The sequence below is a fragment of the Ostrea edulis genome, chromosome 5 (assembly GCF_947568905.1).
Source record: "Ostrea edulis chromosome 5, xbOstEdul1.1, whole genome shotgun sequence".
NCBI classification, from domain to species: domain Eukaryota; kingdom Metazoa; phylum Mollusca; class Bivalvia; order Ostreida; family Ostreidae; genus Ostrea; species Ostrea edulis.
Genome location: NC_079168.1, coordinates 74,168,940 through 74,183,742, shown reverse-complemented (window position 1 = coordinate 74,183,742; position 14,803 = coordinate 74,168,940). Strand labels below are relative to the sequence as shown.

The 14,803-nt window shown below is 35.2% G+C and overlaps 1 protein-coding gene across 4 annotated transcripts in view; it reads left to right on the top strand.

The window, feature by feature from the left end:
• The first annotated feature begins 2,887 nt into the window (after window positions 1-2,887).
• Window positions 2,888-14,803, top strand: part of LOC125651521 (obscurin-like) — a 65,070-nt gene continuing 53,154 nt past the window's right edge. For 2 of the 4 annotated variants that reach the window (XM_048880152.2, XM_048880150.2), the window contains exon 1: window positions 3,117-3,326. In XM_048880152.2, coding sequence (XP_048736109.1) covers window positions 3,317-3,326 — 10 coding nt within the window. In that variant the 5' untranslated portion in view covers window positions 3,117-3,316. Of the gene's footprint in view, window positions 3,327-14,803 lie in introns of all 4 variants that reach the window. The other 2 variants (XM_048880151.2, XM_048880153.2) reach the window with 2 other exon arrangements.

Below are 14,803 nucleotides of genomic sequence, written 5' to 3'. Positions count from 1 at the left end.
ATGTAAAACAAATTTCACAAACTGTAAACTGCATAAACAATTTAAAAATCTTTTAAGATAAAGTAACAAACACCATTACATCCAAAGGCGAAGAAAACGAGCAATGATCAATCTCATAACACCTATAAAGGTGAAGATAACGAACAGTGATCAATCTCATAACTCCTATAAAGGTGAAGATAACGAGCAGTGATCAATCTCATAACTCCTATAAAGGTGAAGATAACGACCAGTGATCAATCTCATAACTCCTATAAAAGTGAAGATAACGAACAATGATCATTCTCATAACTCTTATAGAGGTGAAGATAACGAGCAGTGATCAATCTCATAACTCCTATAAAGGTGAAGATAACGAGCAGTGATCAATACCATAACTCCTATATGGAATACAAAATTAAGAGTTGGGTAAACACGGACCCCTTGACATACCAGAGGTGGACTCAATTGTCTAGGAGGAGTAAGCATCCCCTGTCGAGCGGTCACACCCGCCGTGAGCCATACATCTCGATCAGCGAAACGAAGTAATCCGCAATCAAAATAAGTGTGTAAAGAACGGCCTAACAATCGGTATGAAACACGTCAGACAGCATTTGACCCAATGACATATAATACAAGTACGCAATGTACATGTATAACCCACATATAATCATCTATTGTAAAGTTAATAACGCGGAGAAGCTGCACACTATTGCAGGAATTCTAGAAAGAAAAAAAACTATCGTGTCTGTGAGAAATTTCAAAATACATGGATACTTTTATAGTTGTGGTAGACAGAGCAATACGAATAACTAATAGTTTATATCAAATTCAGATAATGTTCAAAGTTGTAAACATTTTCTTTCATATTACGAACGTCTCCTGTACTTCCGGGATTCTTAAGAAATAAATTTCATTTATAAAATACATGAGGTATGAACTGCGAGGCTTCACCTTAACGCGCTTTATGAAGTATACCGGCGTGAAGACTGCAGTTCATACCTTCGTGCATTTTCAAAACTGATTTTTTTCCCCTTCAATTTACGTTCTACTTTCATTTCAGTCTGAATTTCCAGCTGTTAAAATAAACAAGTCACATTATATTAGCAAGATGCAAACGTACACTGTTTACAACTGCAGCGCATAATTATATGAGGAAATGGCTATTATTACAATTTGTAAATATATCAAAGGCAAAAAATAAAAATTGAAAATGCTTTCTTTGTTATTCTATCGGGTGATGAAGGTAGCAAGCATTGCAGAAAAAATCATAACCCTAGCGGGTTATACAATTTTCCCCTGCAATGACCCAATTTGTAAATATATCAAAGGCAAAAAAATTGAAAATGTAAAATTTAGTATTGACTATTCTTAATTCACCCGATAAAACAACAAAAGAAACACATCTTATTGCTTGTATTGATATTGTTATGCATTTTATAAAACTACAAACCAGATTTAAGTACTGAAATATTCTATAGTTGACCCATTCGTTACTTTAAACAGAACCAATACAACCTTTGACCTTGATGACGCCCCGTATTTGGTAATGATTACGGGGACAGGTGGTTTGAAACAAAGATGGATCGAACTAGTTCGCAACAAACATGTATTCATGATCGAGGATGAAAATATTCAGTAAATTTTCCAGCTGACTCTTTTCACGGTGTCCTTGTAGATTATAAAAGTATACCACAATCTTACCCAAAAGAAATTTATTTTGGCGAATTAAAGCTGAATCGGTTGAAAGAAGGTGCTTCTAAAATATGACCCCAAGTGTCCATATCTCTTGAAAAAATGCATGTTGATTTTATAGAATTTAGAAGATAAAAAACGTAGAATATTCGTGAGACCCTATGTGAGTTTCCGAGAATCTATGCATTTATCCTTTCCGTATAGACATGGAATAAAACAGACTGATTCTAATGAACATTGGAACTATTTAGAATTACCTCTTGGAAGCAGCAAGAACAGTTACTCATGGAGCTTATTTCCTAGGTAATTTGTAATCATTGCCCTACTAATTGCCCCCCAAAATAATGCATTTATATTGTGCAATATTGTTTTTATTGAAATTATTGAATCGCATGACAATGTAATTTACATTTAAGTGGAAAACACGCGTATAATTCACTGGTGTTTCAATCTATAGAGCTAGTTCAATCTGATGTGAGTTTGTGTTCAACCGAGCATATCTAAAAGAGTACTACCACGCTTTGCGTTAGTCGTTCTTATTCTGTATTGGATGCTGGAGTGAGAAATAGGTATATTAAGTGCTGTTCCTCGTACGAACCATGCAAAGGGTGGCACATCGACCGTCAGGGATTTAGTTGATACTTTCATATACTTTACCCCTATATATACCAACTTTATATGTGAATGAGGAATAGGTATATATGAAAATGGGGAAATTAAAAAAATATTTGGAAGGCATTCTTTCACCAGATGGCGCGTTACGCAAGCTTCACATACACCTGCCAACGCTTGGAATCACGTGACAATATAATCACATGATATAAACAATCACTCTTGTTTCCTTTCCCTTTAAAATCTCTGGCAACAGGCGATACATAAGGCTCTTTTCATAGACCACTGACACTTTAATAAGTACATATTTACCATTTAGTTGTTTGTCTCTTATTTTACAAGTTTTATCGTAATTTTACAGCCTTTCTTATTTTTGATTCCATGTTTACATTTAAATCTCCACCACGTGCATGTCCTACTTTCATACGCATATTACGAAGTAGTTCCAAATTTAGGATCAGAAAACAGAGATTTTAAACAATTTACAGTAAGTTAATTGCACCAAAAACATTTTATAATATGACTAAATATTTAGTCCAAAACTTAAATGTTGGATATTAGAAACTTTTACAAGATTTCTGTAAAAAGCCGTTGACAGAGGAACTCTGGGTAGAGAATGATTTGCAAGGAATAGTTATTTTGAGACTGTTGAAAGACTTTAAAACAAAGACCAAGACTCCATCATGGTAGAACGAGTATTACGTTAGATTTTATGTGCTGACGTTTACAGAAATGAGCAGAGTCGTCACGAAGGAATCTGACAACTACAGACACACAGACAAGTGGATTTCATACAATTAGTCAGTTATGTACAAATATACAGTAAACAGGCTGTACTCTGATCGAAAACAGCTGATCGGCACAAGCTATTATTGTGTCGCGCTGTTGTGTAATGGAATGACAGCGTGCTTACTGTAGGAGTATTAACGGAGTTTCTTTGTTTTGTGTGTGTGTACTGACTTTCTCAACAAACGGAATATATTCGACAAGTGCACATCTTCATTCCATTGCAGTTGGTCAAGGTAGACATATGTCCACGTGTAAGGCATTTTTTTTCGAGGAACATGGTCTGTGTCTTGTGTATGTTTATGCATCTACATTTGCATGTCTTTGATATACATTCCTGTAGCTAATAATTAGATGATTTCTCCGCATTTGTATCATACACTAGATATACTGAAATGCACGTGCAAGCATGTAAAAAGGCTTTTTTCTTCAAATGCCACTCATCTGTAAACCACGTGGTTTAAAATCACTTACAGCCACCGTACTGTCTGAGGTTCCCATAGGATGTTACATGTGGAATCACCACGGTTGTTGCAGAGATCACAGAAATGCCGCGTCCATTATTCTCCAATAAATACCGATTAATCAATAGATTATCAGAACAGTGGTAATTTTAAAATAAATATACTAGTTTGAAATGCAATACTTATTGAGATCATATCGGTGTCATGTACTGTATTTGACCTGAATAAACGTCTTGTGTTGCTTTAAAACAGCTATTGAGATCGGTAGAGCTATTTCATGGCTTTTCCTCAATCGTGTAAAGCTTTCTTTTTACATGTTCACTCCTTGTTTTGCTAATGCAACAATGAAATCAATAACTGATAATTTTATTTCACTATGATAAATATTAATCAATATTTACATTTCCGATATTTTTGCCTTTGATATCTTTACAAATTGTAACGGTAGCCATTTCAGTCAGCTGTAAACGGTGCGTGCACGAATCTTCCTGCAAAAAGCATCGCAGTTCATACAATGAAACATTTAAAACAAAAATATTTCATTCTTTAAATGTATGTTTCAAACAAATTTAAGAATGACTGAAGGATATTTGGTATTCGTCGTCTGCATTCCGAGATCGATACACGTGTAAACAAATATGTCGATGCTCGGACAAGTTGACCCTCTTCCACGTGCGTGTAGTTTTATTGGACTATGCATTCAGAGCAGAACAGATAATGCATTGATATGATCCGTCAACATCAAAAAGATCTTTTTCAAATAGAAGACCCAACAATGTCACCATTTTCATTAATAGCAAAAACATGTATTCTTGCATGACGTCACGAAATGACATAATTCCTAGCTGCGTAAGGAAAAGTTCTAAGCCGTAGTAAAATAGAAACGAGTTGCTATCCTTTCAAACAGGACAGCAATACGTGGACTTTAGGCATGAGTTTCTAACAGAAACTTAATATTCTACGTTGAAATAAAAATGTGCTTTGTAACAGATTTTTATTTTTAAAAAGTTTGAAACATGCAAACATTTTATTTTAAGTCTTATTGCAGAGCTGTAATCTGGTAGATTGAAGACCCCAAAATGGCAAAAATAACTAATTTTTGCTAATGATATTCAACTGAAGAGGGAAGGGGTTGCACCCCACCCCTTAACCTTCCCTCTAGATCCACCACTAAGATAATCTCGGTCTTGAAATGTTGTTTGAAATATGAAAGTTTCGGGTTTTATATTTCAAAACAACATTTCTCAACCTCGGAGGTTACTCCGCAACATTCACGAAATAAAACACGCTTACTTATATAAAGTGTCAATAACTTTAAACTTTAACCGGTTTAGGAAGTACAATTTCTTGCGACCCTCACCATTCCACCTTGTCATTTCTGTTCCCTCTAAACCGTAGGAGACACGAAACCCTCAGTAATGAATTAGTTTGCATATGTCACTCGAGGACTCATATAGCAGATATCGTCCCCGAAAGTCTTTGCATTCCTCGTTTAAGTTCATGACTTTTACATCGTTAGTTATAGAGGCATGAGCCACTTTCATTAAACCATACGATCTTTGATATTAAAATTAGGTCCACGATATCAAGAAATGAGATTTTGCACACGTTGTAAGGTATTTTAGTACCTTTTGAGATATGATAATTGTATTTTCACTCTGATGGATCGTTTAAACTGATATTCCTCGATTTGATGACTGAGTGATAAGTAAAACACTCACTTTCAGTATAACATCAGTACAGCTGAGTTGTAGAAATGAATTTTTTTTTATTGAAGTCATGCAATTCTTTTAAATGTGAAGATCAACGGCGAGGATCATACTATTTCTAGGTCGTATCCAAACAAAATAAAACTGAAATCACACACATTTATATCTGCCCTCAATTTGTAATTTCAGCAATTTTAGTGAAGCGTCATGTTTTATGAAATTAATGAATACTTATAATGACATTTATTTTTTCTCTCACAAGCCCACGCTTTGCAATAACTTTTGTAACTGTGAAGCGATAATGATTAAATTCGTCTTGTCGATATAATACCACTCAAAAATATATTCACATTTGAATATGTATGGTAACGTTTTTGATAATAGGGCTTGTAAGATTAAGTATCTCAACTCAATAAACATGAAAACGGTTAATCTGCTGTGTTAAAACGGAATATTTTGATTTACTATAGTTTAATTCTGATTGCGCTCAAGTGAAACCGGCCTGATTTTATCCCCGTTGCCAACTCTCTGTAACATGTCAGCCGTATGCGTTATACACGTGAATATATGTCTTGTTTTATGAATACATCTGTGAATGCAGCCGGCTCGACTCCATTATTGTAGCATTCAATTAATAGATATTAAGGAAGGTGGCTCCTTAGCTTTTGAGCACAACTGCGCAGGATGCTAAAACTGTTTCATTCATGAAACAATAACCCGGGGTTTGCGACGATGACTCAAAGCATAACTACCCAGTACTAAATGGTGCATCATCAGGTGCAGTGAGAGTAACCTTCTTAGTACTTTTTATTTTGGTTATCTTGTAATTGATGATATAGTGTTCGGGATGACACAGATACATATTTCACAGGGCCGTAAATTACATGGAGGCGGAGGAGGCAGCTGCCTCCTCCAACTTTTGAGCCAAAAAAAATTAAAATTTAAAGTTCATTAGAATTTATGTTGTTTTCAATAACTAAGAACATGATACCTCCCTTAAAAAGCATTCCAAATCTTTCTTTTAGAATGAGTTAGTCAAGTAACATCTTAGAAGGCCCTAGAATCAAGGATTTTGCACGAAACGTGTTCAGTGTGCACAAAATGTGCTCAGCGTCTGGGGGCCGCCCAGGCCCCCAGACCCCCGCCTAATTTCCTGCCTCCTCCAAATTGAAGGTTAATTTACGGCCCTGATTTCATTCATTCACTTATTATTATACATGTTGCATTAATTTCACTGTTAGCTGAAAGTTCAAGTGAGTTTTTCTGATCACTCGTTGTCCATCTGTCTGTAAACTTTTCACATTTTCGACTTCTTTTCCAGAACCACTGGACCAATTTTAACCAAACTTAGGGACCGGTCAATATTCATTGGGGGGGAGGGGGGGGGACCGGTGCAAAATGCAATAGGACACCTATTTATTTTGACTTACATACTGATGAGACTCCAACGTTTTTATTTTCAACACTGATAGGACAGCTGTACTTTTTTTTTGCAAAAGTATCAATTATCAATGAACAAGAAATATTATAAAGTATTTCAAACTATTAATTCAACAATCTTACAAGCAATGATACTGAACTGTATGCATGCTTTATTTCATGTCCAAGTTGAACATACTAGAGATAATTTTTTTTTTTTTTTTTTTTTTTTTTTTTTTTTTACACATTTTTAATAATTTGATAGTTTGCCATAACAAACTATCTTTGGGTCAAATGCTGTCTGAATCGTTCTTGGCAAACTGATTTTGACTACGGATTACTCCATTAACCTGATCAAGATATAGGGATCACGGAGGGTGTGACCGGTCGACAGGGGATGCGTACTCATCCTAGGCACCCGGTCCTACCTCTGGTATATCCAGGGGTCCGTGTTTGCCCAACTCTATATTTTGTATTGCTTATAGGAGTTATGAGATTGATCACTGTTCGTTATCTTCACCTTTGATAGAGAATACTGAGATGTGAAAGATACTTGTAAGTACACGAGACAACAATTCAGTAAGACAGTAATTAAGAAATATGCAAAATGTAGCACTTTAGATAACAATTTAACAAAAAGAAGGAAAAATAATAAGATGAAAATAATGAGATTTGTAACTTCACTAGACTAAATACCGAACAAACATGACAAAGTAAACAAAAGTTTCTCAAATTTTAAGTGATAACTCCAGAGATTTATAAGATGAGGTAAAAATGTTGTTTAACCATACATACATACACACACACACACACACACACATATATATATATAAAGCACGGAAATAGCAATGAACTCTTAAATGAACATAACTGCCCTAAGTGAAGATATATTTAATATAAAGGACAGAAAATTCCACTTCCGCCCCTACCCGGGGTTGAACTCACGACCTGCGGAACCAAATCTCCTAGCAGCATGTAACTGGTGCACTAGACCGCTCGACCATCTAGGCAAGTCTATAAAACTTGCTTTCGATGACGATAGAATTCTCGCCACGCTGTCACACGCTCATTGAGAATGGAAATGGGATACAGTTATTTAACGTACATTTAAGAGGATCAGCAGGGCCGTAAATTAACCTTCAATTTGGAGGAGGCAGGAAATTAGGCGGGGGTCTCGGGGGGCACATTTTGTGCACATTGAACACGTTTCGTGCAAAATCCTTGATTCTAGGGCCTTCTAAGATGTTACTTGACTAACTCATTCTAAAAGAAAGATTTGGAATGCTTTTTAAGGGAGGTATCATGTTCTTAGTTATTGAAAACAACATAAATTCTAATGAACTTTAAATTTTAATTTTTTTTGGCTCAAAAGTTGGAGGAGGCAGCTGCCTCCTCCGCCTCCATGTAATTTACGGCCCTGATCAGCAACTTTTTTTTCCGCATTTTTAGAAGATAGGACATAGGGAATATGGAATGCATCGGTCCCAACCCCCCAATAAATATTGACCGGTCCCTTAGCAAAAAGCATCCTTATGTGAATGGGATTTAAGATTCTGCAAATGAAGGACAATACCCTTCTCCAAGGGTAGATAAACACGAAAATGCAAAAATAGGGTGGGGTTATTTAAAAATCTTCCCAAGAACCACTGGACCAGGAAAGTTGAAATTTACATGTACATGAAAGCTTCCTGACAAAGGATATAGGAGTATAAAAATAGAAGGTATATTGGATGAAACAGAAACTGTAATATGCAAATTTAGAATTTTTGATTAATCAATCCTTCCGCCACAAAATATAGCCCCCGTCAAACCCTTTCAAAATTTGAATTGACAAAAATGTTCAACTGGATAGGGTTCAGTGATTTTTAATGTCTATTTATGTTTGCACCAATGGGGTCCGTATTGAACCACTACATGTAAATACTTAGTTGTAGCATCCTGCGCAGTTACTGTGCTCAAAAGCTCAGGAGCTAACTTCCTTAAAGGAACCACCAAGGTTCAACCACCTAGGCTATACATGTACATTTGTATGTATTACCTTATCTTAATTCTAATGGCTGAAAACCCGCTATAGAAAACGTTTAAACTTTCCACTTTCATGGATGTTGAACGAATGACTAATGCGTCACATGTACTTTCGCTTGGATATTAATCAATGGCTATATATCTTAATTAGTGCATTTTGAAAAAGTAGAATAAGAATTTAAACTGCAACAAATGAGCAATAACGAAAACAAAGAAAAATAACTCATGCACACTTTTATGGACGCTGAAAACGCTTTAAAACAATATATCCTTTTCACAGGTTTAGCATAAAATACGTTATGGCCAAAATCAAAGATGGTGACCCCCTGCACGGCACTCCAGGGGAGTATGTTGTAACTTAGTTTTATCAAGGTTCAACCACTTAGGCTATTTGTATGAACTATATGTATGAAGTAAATTAGAATTACCTTACCTTAATTCTAATGGCTGAAAACCCATTTGAGAAAACGTGCGCGTTTCTTTCCACTTTCAATGATGCCGAACGAATGACGAATGCGTCACATGTACGTTCGCTTGGATATTAACATATATAACACTATATGTATATTTAGTGCACTTTTTCACTACAATAAGAATTTAAACTGCAACAAATGGGCAATAACGAAAGCAAAGAAAGGTAACTCGTGGTTATCACGCACACTTTTATGGACGCTGAAAACGCTTTACATACTTTCATTTAAAACGATATCCTTTTTCACAATTTTAGCATAAAATCCGTAATGACCAACATGAAAGATTGTGACCCCCTGCACGGCACTCTAGGATGTCGTAACATAGTTGGAGTGACTCGTAAGCAAATGTTGCATTCTGTCAGTTGTTAAAATTACAAAGTTCTGTCTTTATTCTGTCTAGGTTTATAGATCCTCAAATACGCGACAAGCTCAGGAGTTTGATAGATATCCACACTCTTCAAAATTGAGCCTGTATAGGTTCCGCTTAACAGACACACACACAGTCTAGAAAAAAACTAAATAGACGGTAATAGAAGAATAGGAAGAAAACGGGGTGAAGCAAGTTGCTGTCTTCTAAAAAAGGACTGAATTACGTGGACCAGAGCTATGCAATAAAAATGTTTCAAAAATATTGAAACATGCAAATATTTCATCATAAGTCTAATGTAGAACTACATGATATAAGCCTACTGAATATGAACTATTTGTAGCTTTGACCTTTAACCTCTGAGGTATGAGTCATCCTTGTATCTGATCTGGACCTTAAAGTCAGATTCCACAGGGGATACACTCTAGTCTAGAAAGCAAAGTTCGACATTCATACCTTAATCCATTATTGAAAATCTGGTAGTAAAAAAAAACCTGAATCCAATGATATAAATCTGGCGACAAAATATCTCAATCTAATGATATAAATTTGGCAACAAAATACCTTAATCCAATGATATAAATCTGGCAACAAAATACCTTAATCCAATCATATAAATCTGGCGACAAAATACCCCAATCTAATGATATAAATTTGGCAACAAAATACCTTAATCCAATGATATAAATCTGGCAACAAAATATTGATGCTCATAAGCTTGGATGTAGTTTTCCATTTCAGTAACTCCGTGCAACTTTACAAATAATGTCCATTTTAAGATATAAATCCTTCGTTTGACCACAGGAACCAGTAATTTTGCCTGTAATCATTCTAAGAAATTCCTATCGAAATCTTCGGTTATAAATCAGTGACCGCAATTATGAGATAAGCGACTATTAATCGGCATGTAATATGGTTCTATTGAAGCCAAAGAGTTTGCACGTTATTAAGACTAGATGGGATTTCTTGGCATGGTCATGATCCCTGTGTATTCAGCTAAAACAATGTAATTAACATATTTTGACCTCAAACTTATTTGGTTATTTTTTTATTGCACACCATATCTTTCCACAGTCTTGACGTCAAAATGATTATATTGGCAAAAACAGAGACTGTGACCCCCTTGGCTTGATCCCCAAGGATGAATATAACATATTTGGAATGGATCGTAAGCGAAAGTTGTTTTTTTTCAATTACAGACAAACATACAATCCCTCACATACACACATGTACATCATGGCTGGAAGTTATGACAACAGAATATTGATTGATTATTACAAATATGTATTTTCAAATAAATATTTCCAGTTTGACCATCTTGTTTTGAATGCATCCGTTTCGTTGTTTTATACATTTTTTCTTCAAATTCAAATCTCGTTTTCAAGCAATTCTGAAATACGTGTATTAAATTTTCATTTGGAATATTACTGTAATTGCATCAGATTTGAGGCTTTTTCTAGATGTTTCGAATATCCATTTCTCTAAAAAGGACCATAATGGGCAAACTTTTGGGCAATAAAAGAAACTACACAGTTGTTTCAGCTTCCACTTGACATAGAGAACATAAATTATTATCTCTAATTTTTGACAGAAATAAATATTTATTTGTGCCTAGGATTCTATGAATAAGTTTAGAATTTAACCATATTAACTTTGTATCTTTTGTAATTAAAAAAATATTTTCATGAATCCAATCAAACTATTCCTTTAACTTGATTTCTTTAGTCCACTTGCATTCATATTTTGGTTTATTGTACATACTTGAAGACACAAATATGTCACATGAAAGGCAAAGATAACGAACTGTGATCAATCCCATAACTCCTATAAGCAATACAAAACAGAGAGTTGGGCAAACACGGACCCCTGGATATACCAGAGGTGGGATCAGGTGCATAGGAGGAGTAAGCATCCCCTGTCGACTGGTCACACTTGCCGTGAATCCTATATCTTGATCAAATAAACGGAATTATCCGTGGTCAAAATCAGTGTGCCAAGAACGGCCTAACAAACTGCATGAAACACGTCAGACAGCATTTGACCCAATGACATATACTGCCTTAGAACCTTTCTTATTCAATATTTTCTTAAAATCTGGCAGAAAACGTCTTGCAGTGGAGTTTGAAGGGGGGGGGGGAATAAGAGAGAATTTTTCAATAATATATTTAAAACACATAAAACTACCATTACCATCAAACAATCTACAATAGTAAACCCCTTTTCATCCAAAGATTTTGAAAAAAAATACCCATTTTGGATCATGATTTCATTGTTATACCATAAATGTTCCACTAAAATACCGCATAAGTTTGTCTTGCATGATATGATATTTAGAAAATCTGACAATATATTTAGAACTTCTTTCCAAAGCCTATTACATGTATTAGTATTCTTTGCTTTAACGTCAGAGTATTTTGGTCCAAAGTGAGATAGATGGACAATATTACAGTGTGTGATTTCAGTGAACAGTGGAATCCAACCAGAGTCTGTATGAAATACTCTTCTAAACCATGTTAGTTTTAAAAAATCGATAAAGAGCTCAATATTCGTCATTCTAAGACCGTCATCCTCTTTTGAAAGTTGCATTGCAATTGCTGTCAACATAAGCAACATTTGTCGTCATCAGAGAGTTCAGTCGCGTATCCCAACTTATTTCAAGTTCAGGTCTACACCTAGTATTTCCTACAAATAAACTTCTATTATTGCAGCAAAACTTTTTCATTATAAACAAACTTTGCAGTGCCTAGATATAGACCATCTTATACTTAATCCACCTACGTGTTCTTGTTCTCCATATCTTCTTTCAACTGTAGTCCAGCTGAACATGTCATTACTGGTGATGTTGATAGAGTCCAGCTGAACATGTCATTACTGGTAATGTTGATATAGTCCAGCTGAACATGTCATTACTGGTGATGTTGATAGAGTTGTAAATGAGGACTTAACATCACTTATTCCTGAAGGTTCTTAATACAGAGAACATCGGTCTTTCAATTGGCGAAAGAACTTCATCTCTATTATGAATTCTGTCAAAGATTATACCAGACAATGGGCTAAATACTTGGTACATTGTCAGAATAGATTAAAAGTATAAGAGGAATATCAAAATCCCGCATTTGAAATATTAAAACAAAAGTACGTACCATCTATCTTTCTGTATTTAGTAAACCAGAATTGATCAAAGAATACTGGTATTAGATATGTTACATGAGGATTATTTTTTAGTTCCAGCTGACAAAGCTAGTAACTACATTGTCTTTGGTTGTAAGGCTCACTATTACAACTGTATTTAGAACGAACTTGGCATTACTTCCACTTTTGATAATCGTACGGTACTTAAACTCCAACTGCCTTTTCAAAAGATGAAATTCTTCAAAACCATGTTTCAATTTTAGACACATTTAATACCCCAGTCAATGAGTCGAATGAATAGGAGTTACCGTACCTACATGATACTGGATTCCTAAACTATATAAAACTCTTACAAAGATACATTGTTGGATCCAATAAGTGTTCTATCAAGCCCCCATCTTTGTTTCTCACGAAAATATTAACAAATGTAAAGAAGAAACTTCAAACCTACGGTACGACTACATATGCCAGAAGTGGTGTTAATCAAATGTGCATTCTAAAGAACTCTAAAGAACTTCTAGTTAACTTAAAATTGCAAAACTTTTCTCAAATCAACAACATCAGAACGTATGACTTTACACGACCATTACGCACGATAAATAAAAGAATTGATTATTTGACATCATACACAGTTAAAGCAACTGTCTATGATGTCAAACAATAAAAATGGAAAATGGAAATATTCATATTTAGTGATCAGTCTTAAAAAAAATACTTTGTTAAACAACACTCTGATTCCATTTGCTAGGCCGTTCTTGGTACACTGATTTTGACTACGGATAACTCCGTTTACCCGATCAAGATATAGGGCTCATGGCGGGTGTGATCGGTCGACAGGGGATGCTTACTCCTCCTAGGCACCTGATCCCACCTCTAGTACATGTATGTCCAGTAGTCCGTGTTTGCCCAACTCTCTATTTTGTATTTCTTACAGGCGTTATGAGATTGATCACTGTTCGTTATCTTTGCCTTCCTGTATATACTCAGGTGCATGTTGTAAATTGTAGAACTATGGGAATAGTAAACGTGGAGTTCATTTAGCCGAAAATCTTGTCATCGCGTATTTAATAATCCCAACGCGTAATTTCATTTATTCTACACATTACGAGACGCTTTTACTTGTAAGAATAATTCAGCGATATGAGTCTTTGGTAATTAATTGAACTTGTGTTTGAATTTGTCACTAAGGATTTATAGGTGAGAATTATCAAATGGCGTAGAAATATACAAATGTAATTGGCTCCTTGGTTGATATCTTTATATAACATTTGAATACTAGTATAATGTTTGTAACCGAAATAGATTGTAACACAATCAGAAAATATTAGATACCAACACTGCCGAAACTGGCATCTTTGACGAGAGATGCTTGCGGAAAAAAGAGTTGATAAAAGCGTTTGATCAAAACGCTAAAATGACTGAAATATTTCTTATTTATGTAAGAAATGTTATGTTGGAAGATAATTCTGGTATTTTGTTTTAAATTTTTCAAACCTTACTTTAATTGTAATGATTAATCCAACTCGTAGATAGACTGAAACATAGTACACGTCACGTTTCGTATTGCAGTTAGATTCTGTACAGAATAGACAATGATGACTGTATTTTCACGAGGTGTGATTGACAGAAACAGCGTTAGAATTCATCCCAGAGCCAAAAACATAAAGATACATAGAGAAGAGATGTCTGGAGTTTTTCTTCTGACACATGTTAAAAAGTGTTATCGCTGCTTTATGTGGATAGACACCATCAGAGTTGGTTGCTACGTATACATCAACGTAACTATGACGTCACAGTCGTACGTTACACTATGAAACGTAAACTTTCAAATTCATCTAAGATAATGTACATCTAAGGTATTGTACCACTATCAATTTCCACTTACATGTTATGTATTAGAATGAATAAGACGTTAATGATACCAAAACTGAATCTGTGGTGAAAATACAAATAAAATATTATTCAGGGATTCGGTTCTGGTCTTTTAACACTCATCCACGGGCGCGCTCCCGGCGGAGAAATACATCGATTTGATGCAATTCTTGAGCCGATCCACGTCCGAGTCTTCTTACCGGTTGCGGAAAAGGACGAGCGCGTGATCCGATTGTGGACCGGAGGCCACTCTCACAACTTCAGGGGACT